The sequence below is a fragment of the Pomacea canaliculata genome, linkage group LG10, assembly GCF_003073045.1.
Source record: "Pomacea canaliculata isolate SZHN2017 linkage group LG10, ASM307304v1, whole genome shotgun sequence".
NCBI lineage: Eukaryota > Metazoa > Mollusca > Gastropoda > Architaenioglossa > Ampullariidae > Pomacea > Pomacea canaliculata.
The window spans coordinates 12,224,099-12,247,022 of NC_037599.1; the positions used below are offsets into that span (position 1 = coordinate 12,224,099).

General features: G+C 38.1%; 3 protein-coding genes and 1 non-coding gene across 5 annotated transcripts; 2 read left to right on the forward strand and 2 right to left on the reverse strand.

Moving 5' to 3' along the window:
* Nucleotides 1-3,358: 3,358 nt before the first annotated feature.
* On the forward strand, nucleotides 3,359-8,020 carry LOC112573374 (ADP,ATP carrier protein 3, mitochondrial-like). The gene is given in 3 exon segments (XM_025253673.1): nucleotides 3,359-5,315; nucleotides 6,208-6,460; nucleotides 6,463-8,020. Coding segments are annotated over 2 exon segments (915 nt in total). The 5' UTR covers nucleotides 3,359-5,315; the 3' UTR covers nucleotides 7,125-8,020.
* Nucleotides 4,670-4,743, reverse strand: Trnan-guu. The gene has a single exon. It is a non-coding gene; the product is annotated as a tRNA-Asn (tRNA).
* Nucleotides 8,021-13,878: 5,858 nt separating the features above from the next.
* Nucleotides 13,879-16,433, forward strand: LOC112573373 (ADP,ATP carrier protein-like). Its single transcript, XM_025253672.1, has 2 exons — nucleotides 13,879-14,032; nucleotides 15,131-16,433. The coding sequence occupies exon 2, from the start codon at nucleotides 15,131-15,133 to the stop codon at nucleotides 16,076-16,078; it is 948 nt and encodes a 315-aa protein (XP_025109457.1). The 5' UTR covers nucleotides 13,879-14,032; the 3' UTR covers nucleotides 16,079-16,433.
* A 167-nt stretch (nucleotides 16,434-16,600) lies between these two features.
* On the reverse strand, nucleotides 16,601-22,684 carry LOC112573498 (coiled-coil domain-containing protein 130 homolog). Of its 2 annotated transcripts, XM_025253940.1 has the most exons (8): nucleotides 22,666-22,684; nucleotides 22,413-22,501; nucleotides 21,728-21,861; nucleotides 21,125-21,299; nucleotides 19,713-19,797; nucleotides 19,308-19,480; nucleotides 18,781-18,916; nucleotides 16,601-18,325 (listed from the first exon to the last, which is right to left on the reverse strand). In XM_025253940.1, the coding sequence occupies exons 2-8, from the start codon at nucleotides 22,413-22,415 to the stop codon at nucleotides 18,075-18,077; spliced, it is 957 nt and encodes a 318-aa protein (XP_025109725.1). In that variant the 5' UTR covers nucleotides 22,416-22,501; nucleotides 22,666-22,684; the 3' UTR covers nucleotides 16,601-18,074. The 2 variants fall into 2 exon arrangements, 1 of the variants encoding a protein (XP_025109725.1); XR_003101244.1 differs by lacking the exon at nucleotides 22,666-22,684 and having other exon boundaries at nucleotides 18,187-18,325; nucleotides 18,781-18,920; nucleotides 22,413-22,507.
* Between the last annotated feature and the right edge of the window lie 240 nt (nucleotides 22,685-22,924).

Sequence of the window (22,924 nt, forward strand, 5' to 3'; positions counted from 1 at the left end):
AGTACACGAATTCTCAAACAGGTCTAGTCACAAATTATGAGGACACATTCAAAACTGAAACTTTTCTTTTTTCTCTCTCTTCTCCCAGCAATGGGAGTTGTAAGCGAGCATGAACGGCTGATGGAAAGAGAGAAGTGAAGAAAAAGAAAAGTAACAATTGCTTGAAACGATCATGGGCTTCTGCGTACTCAAAGGTCGGAATATGTATGGGTTCTTCTCATCCTTCACCCCTCCAGCTAAGTGGGCTAAGATCCGTGCAAGATACCCCCGTTTCACTCTCGAGGTACCAGCTTACAAGTACACGATGTACATACAGAAAGAGGTCAAGATATAGTATTCTCCTAATGAACTTAATCAAGATTCCAAATTTCCATCGGCTGTACCACTGATGACGTCTGCGCCATTCATATACCATCTTTGTCAATGGTAATGTTTTCAGTCATGAGGTTAGTACAGAGGTTTGAAACGATTTTTTTCTAGTGTGTCCATGGTAGATCTCAGGTAATCGTGCTGAAGACCAGGGTTGTCCATATGCGTTCCTTATGGTACTGGTCCCGTTAGCTTGTGGAGTTAGGTCACAAAGGCCATTTCCTATTTTGAGCTGTCAGTATAGTTCACTAAGGCGGTCCGTTTTATGCTAATGTGGGTGAGTGTTGATGAGCAGCTAGCTTACTACGTATATATCACAATGAAGTACACTGAATAGTACACTCTTGGTTCTGATACCTTTAGGTGTTGGAGCTCACATCGTGAACATCTATGTGTTTACAACGATATGGTTGCAGATGGGTGTGATCAACACATTATCTAGTTTGATCTTTGTTAAAAGATAGATGATTTAAGGTCGAAGGTGTAATATCAATATAATTAATAGTAACTTTGCGAGAAGGAACACTACTTTTCCGTATGGAGTTCCCGGATTGTCAACCCCTGCAGTGATACTGTCTCGTCTCACTTCCTTCCTTGTTCTTCAACATTCTTGAACTCGTTTCCGGCGCTGGCACAAGTGCAGCTTAAAATAGTTTCCGTAAACACAGAGTTTATTCCGTCGAGCTCGACCCACATGTTAGTTAAACTAGTATGTCAAGGCGCCGGCAAGTCCGCGCGACAATTTCGCGACCAACAGCGATCTCACACTAAAGACAAGTCATTTTCTATGCTACTTGCATGCTACACGTAGCTGAAGACAAAAAACAAAAACAAAATACACGTGCAAGATGAAGGCAGTAATGAGAGTCCATTTGGAGACACAAGCAAAAGGCAATTCTTAAAAGGGCAAAGTGCTGAAGCGTCAAACATCCAAAGTTCCCAACAGTAATATTGTATTGGCAGTGTATTATCAAACAGGTTTCGACGTAGCACGTTGACCAAAGTTTCACTATCCCAAACATTTACCAAAAACCATTAGTTTCCTGTGACGCTCATACACAACTTCGCTGAACTTGGTCAAATGTTCGACATTTGCTCGTTGAAGAAGGGCCTTTACGGGAGAGCGTAGGACTTGGGCTATCATGCGCACATCATTCGTAGTATGTCCGTTTTTGCTGACCAGAAATGCCCATACTTTCAGGCTTGAGACAAGGCAATCAGGACGTGCTCACCCGTTGTGTACGAACACGTGAGGACGCCATCCACTGTTATACAAAATGATAGTAAACACTGTTCATATGTGACAGCCTTCGGCCTTATTAATGCCTCTCTTAAGTACCTCTCTGTCAGAAAAATAAGATTGTAAACATGTAGAAAGCCGTTAGCTTTGAAAACAACATATCGAAAGCACCAAACTATCGTTCATATTTCCCTGTCGTGTTGACGACAAATTTGTATTTATTGCTGCTGTCGTGTAGGTGAGAAATTGTTGCTGTCAAGTAAATTATGTTAGTGACTTGTTTTAACAGTCAAGGTCTTGCTGATTGAAAACAAAGTTCCGCCTTGACATGACACGCTGAGACTGTTATATGTACGACTATGACTTGCTCGCAGATAACATGCGCTGTACCATTTGCTTCAAAAGACCATCACATTTCTTGAGCGAAAAATGAAAAAGTTTGTCCGTTTCACCTTGTACGAACGCACGCACACTGTCTGTCTGAAGCATAGATAAGCATATACAGATAAATGTGTCCATCAAGCTTGTAGTAACAAGTAATGTTTGGGGAAAAGAGATAGAGGCGTTAACGCAGTTCTGGACTGCATGAAACAATCTCAAATAGGGAAATCGTGCAGGTGAGTGTACTTAGTCTCCACAAGTGCATAAAAGCATAAGTACGTTTAAACTAAAAACTGTTGTGTGCTTCCAGGATACAGGACCGATGTACGTTTCTTGTTTCCTGTACACTTATAAATAACATTCAAAGATTGAGTGTCACAGCTCGCTAGGCTTAACAAAACACCTCACATGATTAAAACTAGAATAACTGCTTCTACTTTGGTCTCCAAAGCGACTTTATCAATGGTAAGACTTTTCTCGCAGCGCTACTTAAGATCCTCCTTCGGTAAAGACAGGCAGAGCAGAGTGTGTGAATGTGAAAATGTAATTTATTACCAGAAACTGGTAACAGAACCGATGGTATCCCAAGAACAGACTAGCTTGCCTTGCATTTTCAAATAACAAAGAAGAATCGAACTTCGAGCGTTTCAAGGTGTCCCAGGAATTTCCCGGCCATAAATACGCCATTTTCGATTGTCGTTATAAATGAATTAGACTTTAATAATGTTAAACAAACATGCGTACTGTTTTTGGTACAAATTAGTTTCTGTGTACCTGTGCAGCAGTTCCCTAATCATGTATGTACTGAGTGCAATATAGGCGAAACAAATCGGTGAAAAACATACCAGGTACGTTGATTAGACTGTCAGCATCTTTTATTCAATAATAATAATAATAATAATAATAAAGTTAATTTATATAGCACTTTACACCACCATGAAAGGCAGACTCAAAGGGCTTACAAAAAGCAATAATAGAAAGAAAAAAGAAAGAAAAAAGAAAAACACACTGACATCAATAATGAACGTTGATATAAAAACAATAAGATTATTAAGATGCCGCTGACGTGGCAGTATAAATAAAATGGTGTAGAAAAGAAGAAAAGTAGCACGGGCACAAAATTAAATCCAGGAATATGTAGGAAATTGCGTTATAGATGCACAGATTGCACAAAAAGCTTGAGCTCAGATTAACAGGAACAGAAGAAAAGCGATGGAGAGCTAATCCCCTCTAGACAGTTAGCCCATGGGGCATCGCTATCAAATAATAATAATAACAATAATAATAATATCAATAACAATAATAATAATAAAGAAGTTAATTTATATAGCACTCTACACCACCATGAAAGGCAGGCTCAAAGGGCTTTACCAAAAAAAAAAAAAAATAGAAAGAAAAAAGAAAAACACACTGACATCAATAATGAACGTTGATATAAAAACAATAAGATTATTAAGATGGCGTTTACGTGGTGGTAAAATAAAATGGTGTAGAAAAAAAAAAAGAAAAGTAGCACAGGCACAAAATTAAATCCAGGAATATGTAGGAAATTGCGTTATAGATGCACAGATCAATATTGCACAAAAAGCTTGAGCTCAGATTAACAGGAACAGAAGTAAAGCGATGGAGAGCTAATCGCCTCTAGCAAGTTAGGCCATGGGACATCACTATCAATCCTGCCTCACATGGAGTGTTGGACGAAAGGGAATAAAATGCACGTATATATTTACTCTCGTAGCTTTATGTGGAGTCCCATAGCATGTTAGTGTGAGCACCTCAAGAGAACAAGTACACATCAAGCGCTTATGAGGGACATCTTTAAAAGTATCGTGTAGCAAGGGAGGTAAACGCACTTTCTCCCCTACTTCGGAACAAAGTTCTTGTTAAGTACCTTTAACCACGAACTAATATCTATATACAGTACGTCTATGCTTTAACAAGACGAAGAATGTCGGAGAAATGAAGACTAGATTGATTGAAATGAAAGAAGCGTTATAATGACAGTCTTGATAGATAAATAAAAATAAATATCGAATCCTTTTAGAAATCTAGAAGGAATGTATACTTTGCCCTTTGAAAATACCTGAAGTTTTTCGACCGCCTTTCACCACTGCAGTGAGCGGCTCGATCAGGGTTCGGATCTCGTCTCTGGACACTCTATGATTTTATTTGCATGATACTCATGAAGACGTCCACTGTATTGAAAACATAGCTTTTTGCTCGTTAAAAAAAGTCTCTCCTGATACCTGAGCATGGTTACATTCGTCAGCTGCGGCAATTCAAGTGTAGTGATCAACTGATCATTACAAATGAAGGTGCACGGGACTAATCAAATCCTTCTCCTGCACAATCGCTGATCTTTTCCAAAAGGAAAGCTAACTTTTCACAAGCAATCACAAAGCCAGAAGATATAAAACATTAGGTTTAGTACGTGTGACCACTAATACCTAATGATATATAGAAAGTTTTGATAGAGTTCAACGAGGAAAATTATTTTCCACGCACTGTCAGAATCCAGCGGCTTGTGGGAGTAAAGTTATAACGACTGCTGTGTTGTTAAACAACGAATTGCAAGGCGTAAAAACTTGTGTGCAACATGACGATAGCTACAGTATATTTGCGTGGGTCTAAGAAAAATAGAAAAAATAATTATTACAAGCAGCAGAAAAAAAAATTAACCGTCCCTGGGTGGGCTCGAACCACCAACCTTTCGGTTAACAGCCGAACGCGCTAACCGATTGCGCCACAGAGACCTCTGACACTGCTATTAGAAATGAGCCAATATATTCATAAGCTTTACATTACTGAATTTCTGTAACAATATCTTTGTGTCATGCAGTAGTGATCTAAATACCATTGACTCAAATCTCAAGCAATAATATCCTCGTAGACATAGGTTTTCTTCACGTGTGTTTGCACAAGGCATACCTGTACAGCCTGCAGGTGCGTGTTGTGACAATATTAAATCAAACCTAACTCTTTTGCTGAGTAATTCGGGCAACAGCTGAGCAAGTACTATAATTATGTCATATAAAAAGTATAATTCAAGCAGATCACGTGCAACACAAATGACGCGAAGTTATAGGAGGCGACTGAAAGTGAAGTGATCACCCGCTTCTCTCATGCTTGCATCAGATATTGTAGTTTAGTACTTCCGTGTCAGCGGGTCAGAAGCCACACGTGGAAACGCGGGTACTGTGAGGTTTGTTTTTTTCACAACACGGTTACAGAACCTGGCAGCCATCAAAGATCATTGTGATATCGATGATACCTTCGTGCTGCAATAACAATTCGCGATGAGCCTCAGTACGCATATATTTTAAAGGTAATATGGTTGACTCTCTTCTATTTTATGTTCGTTCTAAGCCTTTGATGCCATGATGATTAATTATTTCGTAATTGTATTCATGACATTGGATCCTTAAGGTCACAAGTGGAATCTAAATAGAAAATATATATATATAAAGAGTAATAAGCGTAATATAATTTTAGTTTTTAAAGTACATACCTATACATATATTTTATCACTGATACACACACGAACGTACACATATATTCATTATCATTGACACACACACACCTCTACATATATTCATCATCAATAGAAATACAGAGACAAGCATCACTTGTCTGTAGTTAATTTTTGTGAATTAGTTTTATTTGCCAGATGCAATGGTGTGCACACTTTCAGTAAGAGAGAAGATTTACGGGGAGGGTAATGAGAACATGGGGCAGCCTTTCTTTAATCCAAGAGATTGTGATACTAACTGCAACTACCTTTAGAAATGGCTGAGATGGTCAGAGTCTGTTGCACATTTTTATGGCATGAAATAGTGTTAAAATGAATTCCTTTAAATTAATCAGTGTTGTGCTCTCAATGAAGAATGCAACTGAAAGTATTTCCGAAATAGATTTGTTTTTTAAAGCATGCTGTTGATGTCTATTAAGAAGAAATTCAGACACCTTACTTACTGCAGAAAAAATAGTATTATGACAAAGAAACATCATGCATCTGTGGAAGGACATTTAATTGTTGAAAGCAATGTATCAATTTACTATTTAATAAATACTTTAGAATAAAGACAGAGTAGACTTGCCTTATGTAAAACCTGTAATACAGAAACATAATTATTCACATGGAAAACTTTTTACAAAACTCTTTTCAGCGTAAAATACGATTATTTCTAATATGATACCTTAAAATGTTTGTGTTTCAGATGACAGTAAAACTTGGATTTGTGGAAAACTTCACTCTCTCAGGCGCAGCAGCCATCATCTCCAAGACAGCTGCAGCACCTGTTGAGCGTGTGAAGTTGCTGATGCAAAATCAGAATGAAATGATTAAGGCTGGACGTTTGTCAGAGCCTTACCATGGTGCCATTGACTGTACAGTTCGCACATTTCATGCAGAAGGATTACTGCCCTTCTGGCGTGGTAACCTGGCCAACTGTCTTCGTTACTTTCCAACACAGGCCTCAATTTTGCCTTTAAAGACATCATCAAAAGCACATTCAAGTCCTCCCATGGGGAATCTTATGCAATTACATTTGGAAAAAATATTTTTTCAGGAGCAGCAGCTGGAACATTGTCCCTATGTTTTGTGTACTCTCTCGACTATGCACGTACCCGTTTGGCCAATGATACTATTCATCCTGGAAAGAGGATTTCCCAACGCCAGTTTGATGGTCTAGTTGACGTCTACATAAAGACACTGAAATCTGATGGTATTGAAGGCTTGTATCGTGGTTTTGTAATATCTTGCATAACTACCGCTATATATCGTGGGCTCTACTTTGGCCTCTATGATTCTCTGAAGCCTATACTGCTAGGTGAAAATGCCTCCCTCTTTGTCTCATTCATTTTGGGTTATAGTGTTACAGTATGTTGTGGTTTGTTTACATATCCATTGGACACCATCCGCCGACGTATGATGATGACTTCTGGAGAAGCCATCAAATACAAGGGCTCTATTGATTGTGCCAAGCAGATCCTGAGTAATGAGGGGTTCATGTCCTTGTTAAAAGGAGGTGGTGTGAATATTCTGCGAGGTATTGCTGGAGCAGGTGTACTGGCTGGCTTTGATAAGTTCCAGGCTCTGTACATTCAGTGGCGTTACAGTGCTCTCAGCTCATGAAGACTAAGGATGAAATTCACTGATTCATCATGACTCTCTGAAAACATGTTTTATCACTGTAACTGTGATAATGCTGCTGCTTCTGAAGCAAACATATTGTGAGTGAGACCTCATGTTTTAGTACTTTCAGTGAGTATAAAGGTTTGCATTCTCATCAATGTAATCACAGATTGTATGTGTAAAGATAAAAAAAAAATAATTAAAAAAATGAAAACTTAAACCAAAATTGTAAAACTTTTACATTTTCACCAGTGTCCTGTTACGCTTGTCAAGTTAATCACCCAGTCACTGTAAAACAGGAAAGAAATCTGTTTGTTTGTGGTTGATAAAAATGTATCAAAGATATTGTGTGCAAACAGATTTGTGGATTAAATACTGTCTGATATGTTATTGTTTTTAGTATATTCAAACAAAAGAATAATACTCTTCTGACTAGTTTGTTTCTGAGTTAAACTTAATTATTTTCTCTCTGTATGAGAGAGTGTGTGTGTGTTTGCATTAGAGTAAAACAGTCAATGCTACATACTTTAGTAAAATTATTTTTATTCTTCAGTCTCATATATGCACTCTATATGCTTCATTTTTTGCAAGGTTTCAGTTCTCGAAGTAATTTTTCTGAGGATCTTAAACTGACATGGTTTGAAAATCGGATGACTCCACTGTTCCATTTCGGTATAACAGCTGCAAGATTAGTGAGTGAAGGATAGTTCTAATTTTCAAGAAAAATAATTTACAGGTTATGGATTCTGAAAATGAAAGATAGTCATTGGGTATGAAAGTCATTATTTTTGATATGTTGAGCAATATGCAGAAGAATTTACTGGAAGCCTGAAAAAGATCATGTATTGCATGTACACTACTATCATAGACTATCCGATTAAAGGGAAAATACTGTCGTTATCTTTTTTTGCAAAAATGAAATTAAGATTGCTTCCCCTTAACAAAGTTGCACTTCACGCAGTAGGTCCTCGTAATTGAAAGAATGCCAAAGTGAGACCTAATGAAATGAGTTTCATTTGACCTTTTGTAGTCTTGTGAAGGCACCCGCATTGACATTCTTTTGTCAGAATTGCTTTTAAAGTTAAATGTATGTTATGTTCTGGTAAGAAATGTGTGTGTGCCTGACTCCTTTCTATCCGGGTTTTTTTTCCCCCGTGACAGTGCATGTACTTTAGCACAACCGCCAATGTGACCCTCAGCATGGTCACGTGTTCTTCACGCTGTATGTGAGTGTAAAGGGATGGGTATAGATGCCTGATTAACAGGAAGACAATATTATAGTTGTCGGTCACTCTGTAGACCTTTCCTTGTGTGCTGCTAAATCTCTGTGAGAGAGACATAGAACGAGATTGCAACAGCTGTTAACTGTATTTTAGTGGAATCGACAAGTAGAAATGGCCGCCGTGAAATTGTCATTGAGGTGTTCGGACCACACCGGCAACGACCTTCAGTGACGACTTGCTGACCTGTGTATTGTAAATGCCAAGTAAGGTAGTCAGGGCACATACATGTTACTGGGTTAGCAAACGTATGTGCCAATGACGTCTGTACTCTAGATAAACCGGTGTACACCGGCGCGTTGGCTTTGCCTCCTACTCTCTTCTTACTCCCTTCTCCTTCCCCATCCGACCGACTAAATGCGTCCAGCAGAGAGTGCGCCGACCTTTATGTAGAATGCATCGACTTTTTCTTGCGGGGGAGGTGGGTATGTAGCATAACGTTCACAATCCTATACGTCGTAGGGTCCAAGTGAACCTCAAGCCAGCCATTCTCCAGAAATAGCATTTATCGTTGACTGGGTCACGGGTACAGGGAGGGATACAGCCAGGTATTACGTCACCGACTTGCACGAAATAAAACTAGGGCAGCCGCAACAACGGCACGGCAGCCACAAGTGCGCTTATCAGAGACTGTGCACTCGACGTGTTGGAGGTTATCCAAATCGATGTAATTGATGTTTGACTGAGAGGTACTAAAGGTACAATCGCACGATTTAAAGACACAGTGGGGCTGGTTTAATGCTGATTGTTCAAATTCACCTTTATCGTCATCTCGGTAGGGGTAATATAAAGGCACTTAGCGTATCGTCTGGAAGACTTGTAACCTAATCATATACATGTATACACCTTTGCATTGATAACCGGTATGACAACTCCTACTCCAGGTGTCTACACCTTTTCTTCGTGTTGTTCGCGTATAGCAAGCCGGCGGTTGAGATGTGCCGTCGACTCCCATGCAACTCGCTGACACTAGTTCCTCTGTGCCCTGCGCATCGAGATATATATAGGTGCAATTTCTTAGTGGGAGAAATTTGTCTCATGCAGTCACCAAAGCTGCACAGAGCACGAATTAAGGAGTGTGTGAAGCATAGTGATATATTAAACAGACTTCTGAGAAAGTCACTGTCTAATGTGCTTACAAGTTACGTATACAGGTATGCGGGGTAAAGGAAAGGAGCCTCTTATCCGAGAGAATTGAAAGCCCATGGCTTGTTGAACTAGTTATGCAAAGTTAATACGGGTGCATTCAGAGGTGATGTGCGTACTTCACGCACCTGATGTGTTCGGGTTTACACCTGTGCAGACGGCAGGGCGTGGCATGCAGCAGGCGTCAAAACAGTCTCCCCGTTGAGAGCGAACTTCGCACAATTGGAAGACTCGCCAACAGGCTTTCTTTCATACATCGCCAACTGTGACAAACAACGAAAACTTGTCTTCCACGTTCTACTCTCGTGTGTCTGTGTATGCACATACAGCAATCAAGCATTTGGAATGCAGAAGGAGTTGCGGACTACGATAGGGAAGATAAACGCAGTTTAAACGCCAGAAGTTAGAGAAAATGTCTATGTAGTTTCTTTATGATGACGAGCTTGAGGAGCAGGAATTCTAAGGAAAGAGGAGGCACAGCTCACACTTATAAAACCTGTGTAATGAATTAATAAGTTTATCATTTTTGGAGATTATAGTCAAGTACGTAATAATACTATATACTGTGTATGTTCCCAGTTGCAGATAACCATTACACGCATTCCCAAAGTCCAAGAACGTGTAATAATTAATGTATACAGATCAGAATGGAGCAGATAAGCTCTACCACTTTAAGCGTACCAAAGGAAAAAAAACTTTAAGCACTTGAAGGGGTGGGGGCAACTATCCAACCCACGCACGTCTGTATACCTCTAGCGGGTCATCTTGAACTAGGAAAAGCTAACAAGCACACACATGAGCTTGTGGCTTACGTCTGCCAATGTCACCCCATGCAGTTGCTCGTGTATGTGTGTGGATTAATTTACTATACTATAATAACATTAAAAATTATCGATATCATTCCTATGGAGCATTGCGAGATATATATATAGGCAGGACAAACCAGCAGGATCAGCCAGCTACATCAAACTCAATTTGTCTATTTAAGTTGCACATGTGATAGAATTGACAACGGTAGAGACTAGGAGTAGGTCTTCACTCTACTTTCATGCCCTGCCCATCTCGATTCAACGTCACTTGTACGTTACACGTGTGTTGACGATCACACACTTGAGTACCGGAGTTTAGAAGAGCGCGACTTTAGCTTTTCCAGATGAGCATAGCGCCAAAGACACAAACCGTGACGAACGGGTTGGAGTGGTTCTAACCTGTTATTTTGTAGGTGAGAAGTCGTAGTCACTGGTGCCTCCCACTACCCGCACTAAGCAGGGGAGACGAAGTTGTTATAAATCTGAAAACGATCAGATGACCAGCCCTCAAAATTGGCCACGGAGCAGTCAGGGTGGGCTATCCACCTGCCTTGATGTGATGTCATATATTAGAGCTGTACCCAAGATAACACTCGATACTTATGCTGTGTTGTAATATAGAACATGCGACGGATAGCAGTCATGTAGGAGATCGCATGAAATGATATTGTGTAGCCTTATAACCTCACCGTGGCTTGAAAGACAGTTGGCGGTCAAAAATCCGGCGCAGACACAATGCTGAGGCAGCAGAATGCGTCGTAGAGGTCTACAACTGTACAATTAACGCTCAATGTAACGGTTCCAGCGAGCATATCACTGCTCAACCTGGGAAGAGTTCTTATTTTGAAAGGGAGAGGATCGAGAAGGCGATTTTCATCTTTGACATTACGTTTGGTGCATGACGTCGCACGTGAGCCGTACGCTCGCAGACTGATAGTGAATTGTGTTCACTGATAAACGATACACATCCTATGTTGTGACTGATAGCTCGTTGGTACAGTTGATCTGAACAATGCAATCAATTGAATCGAAGACAGTATAGATCCTTGATACTATATTAACCTATAATACTATCGCAGCCAGGAAACTAGAAGACATATATATATATTGCTAAAACATTTTTAAAACTGCTGTCCCGAAAGTAGGCTTATAAATTGATCACAGTTGTGTCAAGGGAGATTGGAGCCGGAGGAGGATGAAAAAGAGGAGGTTATATAGCATGAGAAAGATAATTTAAGTTTAAACTAGAGTGAAAGATGGATGGGTGGATAGGAGGTAGGGAGGAAAGTTAATGCCCTCCGACAACCGTAGCTAAAAAAGATGACGACATAGCCATGCAATAACACATCGGCCGGCAGGTCATTATCTTTCCTTCCAGTCTCCGACCTTTTCCTCGTCGCTCAAGCAGCACCCGGGTTAGGAGATAATCTCTGCTCACCATGCGTCCTCAAATGCCACCTCGGAACCGTTCTTATCGTGCACTAGTTGTATTCAAGGAAGCTGCAACATATGCTGCTGTATATGTAGCTTAATTGTGGTGGTTGCTACATTTATTTTTCGAATAATCACGTGCTTATATTTTAATGTCGTTTTTAAGGATTGAGCTTCGGGTAATGTTTATTTGTTTCATCATGAGGAAGGGAGGAGGGGAAAAGCTTATAGATGTTAACTCATGTTAACTTAGTTTGTCGAGCTTTTTTTATTATTATTAAACTGCTCCTTTTCTTGACATTCACTATCCAGGCATAGGCAGATTATGTTGGCCCTGTTTTGGTTTAGAGGTATAAGTGTCTATGATGACAGCAACTTCCACCCATGCGCCGGAATGCATTATTGCTGCCCACCTGACAAGAGGTGAAGGGGGTAATATTTTCTGGAAGACTCTACGGGATGGGACTTCATAGGAACTGGGTCTGGAGGTATAGACATCTTTATGGAGCTATTTAAACGAATCAGCAATCAAGTTGCCGAATGTTTGACCAGGACACTTACTTACCCCCCCCCCCCTTTTTTTTTTTTTTTTTTTTTTTTTTGCTCGGAGTCCTTGGAACCAAAAAAGCTTGGACGGTTGGACCTTAGAGATAGCTACAAGTCATGCATTAAGTTTAACATCTTTTCACTCTGAGATCTCCTGCCTGTCGCATGCTGTCTGCTATACTCGAAAAAGCCGAGATATCCTGTACTTAGTTTGTAAGTACAGTATTTTTATTATTTTTAATTTATATTTCTATGATTTCTGTTTATTGGAAAATATTGACTCATAATGAAGTTTGTGAGAAAAGCTCATAAATATAGCATTACAAAGTCCTTAAAGTCAGCAGGTAAAATTACAATATTGGTACTGCCTAACTTTGTTTATATTACAATTCAGCCAATGTATAGTATGTATGTATGTTTTTATGTCATTGTCACAAAACCCTCTCCTTTTGGTCTACTGAAATATTAAAATTAATAACAGTTTCTGCTGGTTAATGAGTCTTTAAAATATTTGATTTGTCTTCTAAAAACGGAGAAATTAAGTATTTTAACTGATGGGGGTCTCGGCGGCCCTGCATATACTAACCCCCACCGTCGGTTCCTGCTGAGTGGTGCTCACGTCCGAGAAGAATGCGCGAGACGGGGACTGCGTGACGTTGCACGGTGTTTGAATACGTCGTCGCTGCACATTCATCTGCTTTGAGACAGAGAAGGCGGTTGTGCGGAAGGTGACGGTCATCATGAAAGAGCTATAGGCGAGCTGGTGCAGTCTTTTGAATCATTTTGATACTCATGATCGCTTATTTCAGCGATCACAAAGGCAGTCAATTGTATGATGTACTTTTTTTTAATTGATGTGCTCCAGTAATTTCGATCTCCTGTCTTTCCTACCTCTATATCCAAAAGTACGTCTGTCTCTCACACAATTAACGTATATCGATTGTGGATATGTCCGTACATGAGCATTTCATGATAATAATTATCGATGTGCTGTTGGCATTCATAATATTTTCGACATAAGTAGCTACACTAACAGGGCTTAATTACTTGCTTTTGAGATTAGCTGTGTGTGTTTTCTTTTACAGCACTTTGAACCTGCCTTTGATGGTGGAGAACAGAGAGCTATGTCAATCTACTTAATTTATTATTGATGTATTTTGTAACTGTTTTAATGCATCATTTGTCATGACTTATTGACAATACAATTTTATTATATAATGAATCGTATAACTTTCTATACTAGACGTGCATATATATCTGAATGCCCAAATTTCTTTTTTTTGTTTGTTTGTTTTTATAAATCAGCCAACCGCACCTCGATCTACACAGACAATTGTTCTCCCTTGCCGTCTAAATCATTTTTAATCAATTTTTCTTTGTTAAGATCGCTTAAAGGGTAGGTGCTACGATTAAATCTATATGCCATCGATAATGAATGCTTTTGGAGATTTTGTGATTGAGTGTATTATCTCCGTTGTGCGCGAGACATAATGTGACCTTTGTCACCTTCAGAGCTAGCCAATGGCTGATAACCTATGACGTCTTTGGTCACATGGCTCAGCACAGCCAATCCTTCTTAACTGCCTTCCTCTTTCACGCCGTCCCATTGCAACGTGGGTAGTAAGTTCTCCTTGGCGTCCGAGTCGGCAGCCTTTTTCTACCATCAAGGCACTTTGAGCACTCTAAAGAACTACAGGTAATATACTTTGACATATATTTCTTCAAATAATTAGCTAAACATTATGTTTTACTATCCCTAACTTTATTTATAGTCAAGTACAGTTTCGAAGGGTCGAGACACCAGGCCGGCTTGGCTGAATTTGTTCAAAGGCATTCCGGTCAGTTGCCGGAAAAGAAATAGTAGGCAACCTGGTCACGATATTGGTTAGAATATCTGCAGTATTACGGGTAATTTACTTACATTTACTATCATACTCGATTTTTTGGAATAAAACTAAATCTTGCTATAGTGCTTTTAGTCAGCTAGTGATATCGAATGAATAATCAAGATGTCGCTTTAGAGATCAACCTGATCACGTGCCAAATTCCTAATTTTTTTTCAACACGTGCTTTTGGATGAACGAGGACTCGGGGAAGAATCTTGTAGTTAATTGTATATTTATTTTCTTTAGTTAAATGAAGGCGAACACTTGGTATTCAAAAGTACAAAATGACCACTGACTGACCTTGGTTAGAAAAGACTTGTTAAGACTGGCATAAACGGAATCATTTTGCTAATCTGACTTTAAAAAATCGCAGAAATAGACCTTGTAAGGTACAGAATTTAATTAACATTGAGCCAAGAAAATAACACTGATTTTGATAGTATTTTATGTTGTGGGGTGTTACCCGTTCGTGTGGTGTACATGGAGGTCTGTACTATTGTATTATAGTACGCGCTGGTATATTCACGTTGCCGGAATATACCACTTTACTGCAATAATTGACGTTTTTAACTATTCATTGTCCTCTGGTTTGAAAAACTGTAACAGTATAAAATCTGCTAGTTTCAGGTAACAAAGCATCATATCAGACAAAGATGAGCCTAGAATACTTTTACTCATTTTTGGTTTTGTTTTTAACTGGTAGCCGATTTACTAGGAAATCAGTTTGAGGTTCCAATACCATCCTTTATATGTTGGGTAACATTTGGGCCATTATCCAGACTGAAGTTAACCTTCCCATGTCATGCAGTGCATTTTTAATTGTAATAAGTACAAACATAGTTGTATGACATGGTCTGATGACCTATGTGTAAGGTATCTTAATTGGTTGCACTTTTTTAAAATTGCAGATGTCGAAAAAACTCGGATTTGCAGAGAACTTTGCTCTGTCAGGCGCTGCTGCTGTCATTTCGAAGACAGCTGCTGCTCCCATTGAGCGTGTGAAGCTGCTGGTACAGAATCAAGATGAGATGATCAAAGCTGGGCGTTTGTCAGAGCCATACAAAGGGGTAATTGACTGTACAGTCCGCACTTTCCGGACTGAGGGTATTTTGCCCTTTTGGCGTGGTAATCTGGCTAATTGCCTACGTTACTTCCCAACCCAGGCCCTCAACTTTGCATTCAAAGATACCATCAAGAATACCTTCAAGACCAACCCAGGCGAATCTTATGCCATTAAATTCACCAAGAATATCTTCTCAGGAGGGGTTGCTGGAGCTCTGTCGCTGTGCTTTGTCTATTCCCTTGACTATGCACGTACCCGTTTAGCCAATGATGCCAAGGCTGCTGGAAAGGGAGGCGGTGAACGTCAGTTCAACGGTCTGATTGATGTCTATTCCAAGACCATAAAATCAGATGGTCTTGTTGGCCTGTATCGTGGCTTTGTCATCTCATGCGTGGGCATCGTCGTGTACCGTGGCTTTTACTTTGGCCTGTACGATTCCCTGAAGCCTATTCTGCTGGGTGACGATGCCTCTGTCTTCGTCTCTTTTCTTCTTGGCTACGGTGTGACCGTCAGCTCTGGTCTGCTCTCATACCCAATTGACACCATTCGACGACGCATGATGATGACCTCAGGCCAGGCTGTCAAGTACAAGGGTTCCATTGACTGTGCAATGCAGATCATCAAGAATGAAGGCTTTATGTCCATGATGAAGGGAGCTGGTGCAAACATCCTGCGTGGTGTGGCTGGTGCTGGTGTGCTGGCTGGCTTCGACAAATTCCAGGCTCTATACATCCAGTGGCGTCTAAAGAACCATCGGCTCATGAGCAGACTGACTGTTAGTATTAAAATATAGACCATACTGATGAATCAATAGCAGCAGAGTCATTACATTTCACTCACGTGAATTAAAAACTTTTCTTTCCATCTCTGGCCATGAATAGCAGTATATTAATGTCCTGTAATAGTTGTACAGAGTTCAAAGATGCGCTGGTGTGTCAAAAGTGTTCCACTTTTGTAAATTTATAATCGGGTTTGTTTATTCATCCTTCAAATTTGTAAGGCATAGCCACGGAACATTGAGGTGGGGGGGGGGGTACATAGAAACATTGTACAGACGCTTAAACAGCAAGCTGTTTGCATAGCTTGGAAATGTGCTCACACATGCCAATTTTCAGATAGAAACAAAAATAAATTGAACAATAAGATAATTGCTTAGTTTTTTGTTGTGTGCAGTTGAAAAGAAAAGCTTTAAACTACTTTCCTCCGAAAAACAATGCACAAGATTGTTAAATAGTTAAAGCGTGCTGAATATACGGATATTGTAATTGCTAAATTTTACATAAACTAGGGTAAACATGCCAGACGAAAACTGCACTTCAGGTACCTGTTTTGACCAAACTGGTCACATTACCAGTTTGCTCTCACAGGGTTTATATATTCGAAAAGTCCTTCAAAACCATGCAATAAACAGCTACAGCTGTTGCACAGAACGCCAAGGCAAAAATCACAGCAAGTAATAAATGATTCTCCTCCAACGTGTTTTAAAATATGGGAAGTGGGGACAAGGCGTTATCACAACACGAATAAATAGTGTTTAATGTTGATCTGATAAATTGGCTGCAGATCAAGAGTTTGGGAGGTGTGCAAATAACACTTTGAACACAGAACCACTCAAAATTGTACACATTTGGAACAAGTGGATTCAGCACTCCCACCACACAAATGACTTACCATGATTTATAGCCATATTTTCATACATGCATACATATATCAGCTGCAGTGCCTCAATGCTTATGTTATCATCTGCCTTTACTATATTTTGCATCAATTAAACAGATTCACATAAGTCAACTATATTATATGCTTCAAAGACAACATGGCACAAAAATTGGTGGGTTCAGAGTTCCATTAGCTCAAACCATCATTTGCACTCATCCTGGCTGCAGATGATCAACTGAAAAACAGGACACATGAATGCAGATGGCCATTATACCTACTCTAAAGCTGCTGTGGCCTTTGCTCCTGACTGAGGAGTAGCAAGGAATCTGTTTATGCAAACTCTTTAACCGATTTCACACACCTCATTTTCCTATTTTTACAATATAAATGCTTGAAAAGTGTTTCATACACATGAGAGAGACGGTAAGTGCCAGCATAAATGATGAGACTTAAGTGCCAGCATAAATGATGAGAAAGGAGTACTAGAATGCGACTGTAATTTTTATGTTCTTTTATATCATGTCTCGCTATTTTATGCACAGTGATGAAGTGTGTTACAGTCAGTAATTTCCTGACAAGGATTAATAAAGATATTTTGTATTAGTATTGATAGCTCTATCAAAAAAAAAAAAAGGTGAGAAACATGCTTAATCAATATCTATCATGCTGCAAATAATAGCACCCCTAATAGAAAATGGACATTTAAAATAAAAATGGCTTGCACCAGAAAAAATTTCACAGGTTAATAAAACAAGTTTCATAAAAATCTTTTCATATCAGATCATGGCATATTTTTATGCTTGTGAGAAAAATATAAGATGCTGTCCAAACTGTTAGAATATTGACTATGCTTAATATTTTCTGATGGAAAATTCCAGATTTGTAACGAATTTGAAGACGTTTAAGAAAGTGACTCAGAGCTATCACTGTCAGAATATGCAGCCATCAAAGAACTTAAACTACTAACGTCACCACATTTTTCCATTGCTTCAGGAGAGAGTCTATCTTCGCTGTGTTTTTTCAACAGACTTTCATCCTCTTCATCTGCTTTAGCACAAGTGCAAGACAAGTCTTTTTTAGCGTTTTCAAGATCCATACCAGGTTCTGCTTTGTCCATGCCTCCATCAATTTTATATGGTAATGGACTGCTTTTTGGATGTCTTATGAACACTACGCACTAATACTTTAAATTGTTTGTCTTTTAATGATTGTTCAACTCTTGGTGAAGTTAAATGAAGTCCCAGTTTTTGTTTAATTTCTGTTCTTTTGTTGAGTTCTTCACCAGATAGTCCACAAGCACTGGACAACGGTTTATTAGTTCCTTTGAAAAGGGGTCGACTTGCAATAGCTTTCCTTGTCTCCTGCTGTTTTTCATCAAATGCTGTTAACAATAAATGAAATGTTTAATCTTTAAGGCTGAAAACAGAATGAAGATCCCAATCCCCAAAAAACAATATTTAAAAACTATATTTGTAAAGAAAGTATATACATGTACTAATAAATTATGAAATGTACAAGTAATAAATGCACAAGAAGAAAGTTGTGTTATTGCTTAAAACATCACTGTAAACAAGCTTCTTTAAATACCACATTCCCAGACCAAAGTCAAGTAAGCAAGGTATTCGGACTACACCACCTTGCAGACAAGGCTTAATCCAGCATGACATTTGTGGTTGAGTATTTCAAAGCCATGTGTCTTGCTTGATAAAACTTGGCTCAGTCATTACATTACTACATGCATATTAAGTGTGGTCCAAAAAAAAAGAAAGAAAACAAGGTGGAGGAAGTAATGTAACCTTAGTGAGGCAATAAAATACTGAACATGACAAAACTCACACTTAGTGACAGAGTATTTGATGAGGCTAGCTAATCTTCTGTCTTGCTCTGTTTCAGGAACAAGTTCTATGTCTAGGGACGACTTTTTAAGTAGAGCCTTATCTACTGCTTGATTTGGCAATGATCTGCTTCTTCTCTTCCTGTGAATGTAAAAAAAACCCATAAAAGTTCATACAGTTGAAAGGGAGGTGCTGTGTCATGGAACAAGGGAGACAATTGAAGTTTTGCACACTGTATTTTTCTACCTCAGCAAAACTTTATGAAAATTGTTTTTAAGAAACACTCAATTTTTCAAAATATATAAGTATATACCATTACAATAACTCTGGATACTAGAATTTAAGTAAAAGTTTTTCATGCATACATTGCTTTCCATGCTCAATGGTTTATCTTAAGTATTAGTTTCAATATTAACAATAGTTGAAAAGCATAGAGTAAATCCAACTCCCATTACCATTTAAAAAGAATATATATATGGTCTCATAACCCTTATGTTCTGCTAAAATAAAAAAACAACTCATTCTTACTCTGAATTTGTTACGAGCTAATCTGTTGAGGATATAATCATCCTGCCAGGCATCACGCATATCTTCAATCTGTGCTATACTGGGGACAGATGATTTTCCACGATACTGATCATCACTGCCATGCTCAAGCTTGTACATTGGGTCTGTTGCAAGCTTCTTTTGTGTTCCTTTATCTGTACACAAAAAAACCAAAACAAGTTCAATATCTACAACCATGTACTTTTTACTGTATGTTTGTGGTAAAGCTAACATTCTCCTTGCTCTCTTTGGAAGAATTTTTAAAAACAATATTTTTCTGATTTAAACCTTAAATGTAGTTTTGATAAGATTTTTACACAAAATTTTACACATGATATTTTTACAGGAGAATTTCAAATCCAATTTTTTAAAAAAAGACATGCATACCCTCTGGTACAATTTGTTCATTTTCCTTAGGGTCCCACCTCTGTTCTTTCCTTCGAGCTCCTTCAAGGATTACATAGTCATGATTCTTTGGGAGCAAAAAAAAAAAAAAAAATTCAATACAGAAGGCAACAAAATGTCATAAAAGCCAAAACGATCCACATTTCAACATTGCTATAGATCATCAGACAAGACCCAAGAAAGGTGAAACTCTTTGATTACATTTACTAGATGAAATTATTGTTAAAAAAATGATGGCTAATAATCTGCATTAACACAGTATAATTTAACAAAAGTTATATGAATTGCTGCAAAATGCAAAAATCAAATGTTAGAATTATTCTCTCCTAATTTCTAACAGTTTCAAAGTTTTTTGCAACATATGTACATACGTACCACACTGGTAAGCTACAAGAAAACTAAAAAAGTATAAACAAAATTATGTTATATCAAAATTCAAGTGCTGTAACTTCTTACTTTCGAGCAGCCCTGCATACTGCATTCACAAGCTCTAGAAATTACTCAACATCTGGTACTTGAAGCATGAAAACAAAACCATGCTGCCTTGTCTTCATACTCTATACTGGATACCCCATTCAGGTTCATACTAATACGATTTCTGTGCTCTTTTCTTTGCAAGTTCCTGCCCTGATGCTTTTGTGGTTTCTATTTATGTATTCATTGTGTGTCTTTCGGATTTTGTCTATATTGTTCCTCATCTTAAAATTCTTGATCATTGCTTATACGCGTCTCCTAAACTTTAACTTTACTGTTAACACCAAGCTTTTGTCTCATGATCACAAACTATTATTGCTGCTCTATTTGTTGTCATGAGTTGTAGTAAACAACTGCTTGGTAAATGATAAGCACTAATCTACTTTTATTGTATTTACAGACAATATTATTACACACCTGTCTCTAAAATGCTTCCCAAAGCAGTTTTAAAATGTTTGGTGACCCATTAATCGATGCTTTAGTAAGGATCCCTTTTTTTCTTGTTTCCTTGAGTTAGGAAATTTGGAACAAAAGCATTCTTAATTTTGTTCAACAGATTATCACTACTCTTTTATTCAAGAGAAAATAATCCCTATTTGTACCCTACTCCTAATAAACTGCAGATGAGTGACCATAAATGATATGAAACAATGCTGAGCATATAGTTCAGCAAAGTTTTACTTTAAATGACTATGACAAAAAGTTGCCAACAATGGTCTTAGAACTCAAGTTGATCAGTCAGGCAATTAGCCCTATTGAAAGAATTACTTTAATCTTGTGCAATCCTAAATCCTTTGTGATTTTATAAAAATTATAGCACCAGTTTATAAAACTGTAATTACATTTCTATCAAAGCTCTTTAGATTAATGTAAATTCAGTTTTAACTGTAAAACAAGTGTATTAATAAAGTAAGCCATACCTTTGGGTCTGTCTGAATCTCAAAGTAGTTGTCACACAAGTGACATTTCATGCGAAACTTGTAGATAGGAGTGGTGTAGTAATTTCCAACTTTGCTTTTTTCTGCATTGTATCGCACACCCATGCCAATGTGATTGTTACAGCCATTACACCAAATGTTATAAGGCATTTCAAACCTAGATTTAGAGGCAAACAATTTCAAATCCAAAAGATATAATCCTGGTAAGATTAGATTACAATTTTATACTACAAAGTTGAGATGGACAATAAACAACATCAATATTTTTAAATTACGGTAATTTCATCCAGTGATCAAACTGGTCAAATATATCAGAAAATGCACCCAAAATAAAAAGCATTAATCTTTAATCGTCAGTTTCAACAAAACTATATGCCTATATAATATTGCTAAGTTTGTCTCTTTCTTTTATTTTCAAAGAAGGTTAGTTTCCATTAATAATACCTCTTTGTATTACATTTAAAAAAACTTAGGATTCTAATTATATTATCTATAGTCTTAAGTTGGTGTAGTTGTGGCCCTATGCTCCACTGAGGGTGAAAAGGAATAATAAGAAGAAGAATAGTCTTATGTAACGTACGCTACCTAATAACAAGTATTCCCTTGTGAATTTTGCGGGCTCGGTCTCGAAGAGGATGCTGACCAATCCATTTGTTAAGAGACCCTTTGGATGGATCATAGTCAGGTGGGTAATATTTATTCACACCTTTTCTTTCACCCTGTAAAAAAAAATCAGTTGTGTTTATATGACTAATTTCCTGGTAGGACAAGAAACTATAGTTACTTCTTCTGAACCCAAATCAATGAATGCAATTGTATTATTACTCATTTACTGTTAGCATTTGTCTATATTTTCTGGGTTCACTATACATATGTTACTGACTGCTGTTAAAAGATGTTTCAATCTAACATGCCATAAGAAATCTACATAATTTTTTTAAGTAATTCTAGCTCTAGAAAAATTCCTTTTTTTCTTGAAACTACTAATAAAAGACTGTGTTTCATTAAATTCAGTTATCCAATTAAGGTTCTAAAATCAAGCAGTAATAAATAATCACTATAATGTAAACAAATTATGAGGGAGAGCCTATGTCAGTATAAATCTGCAGTACAAACATGATAAATTTAATGACGATGGTATGTGAATAAACAACTTTGTCATACTTTTGAACTTATATTTGTTATCAGATCACTGAGTTACGCGAGAAGGAAGAATCAACTAGACAGTGCAAGAATAAAACGTTTAAAATATTTGTAAAACAATATTTACCATTGTAGGCTATGGGAATTATTCTAACCACGTTGAAACTTTTCGTCTGCTTCTACAAATGCAAAAACGGGACGTAGAACATCCGGATCCTGAAATGGAAATAAGTTCTAGAGCCAGTCTGTTGTCTAGAGCCTTGTTTTGGTATGCACTATTTGCCACAAGTATTTACCATTATTGAAAGATGTGATTAAAAGCACATCTCTACATATTTACGTCCTTTATGATAATATTTGTAAACTTTTACTTGTTTTACATTTTAAAGACGTTTCTTGGACAACCTTGAACTGATGGTTTAACCTTGCGTTGTCTAGGTCATCGTCGCCTGCGAGCCGAGCAGATTGTTGAGCGGTTGTTGAAAGGCGAAGAGGGCTCGGAAGAGGTCACCTCACGCAGCAGACGACAAATGCAGCAGTACACTGCACAGTACTGAGCATCTTTCATCTGGGCAGGGGGTGTAGAGGTGAGAATTTTTCTTGTTGCCGGGGATTTATTTTTCTCTTGTTGCTATTCTA

Excerpts from the sequence above, each read along its gene's own strand:
- LOC112573373 (XM_025253672.1), top strand. The coding sequence starts at position 15,131 with ATGTCGAAAAAACTCGGATTTGCAGAGAACTTTGCTCTGTCAGGCGCT.
- LOC112573498 (XM_025253940.1), bottom strand. Across the intron at positions 21,300-21,727 it reads AAGGGAATACTTGTTATTAG|GTTTGAAATGCCTTATAACA; the intron begins GTAGCGTACGTT and ends CTCTAAATCTAG. Across the intron at positions 18,917-19,307 it reads TAGCTCGTAACAAATTCAGA|AGAAGAAGCAGATCATTGCC; the intron begins GTAAGAATGAGT and ends ATTCACAGGAAG.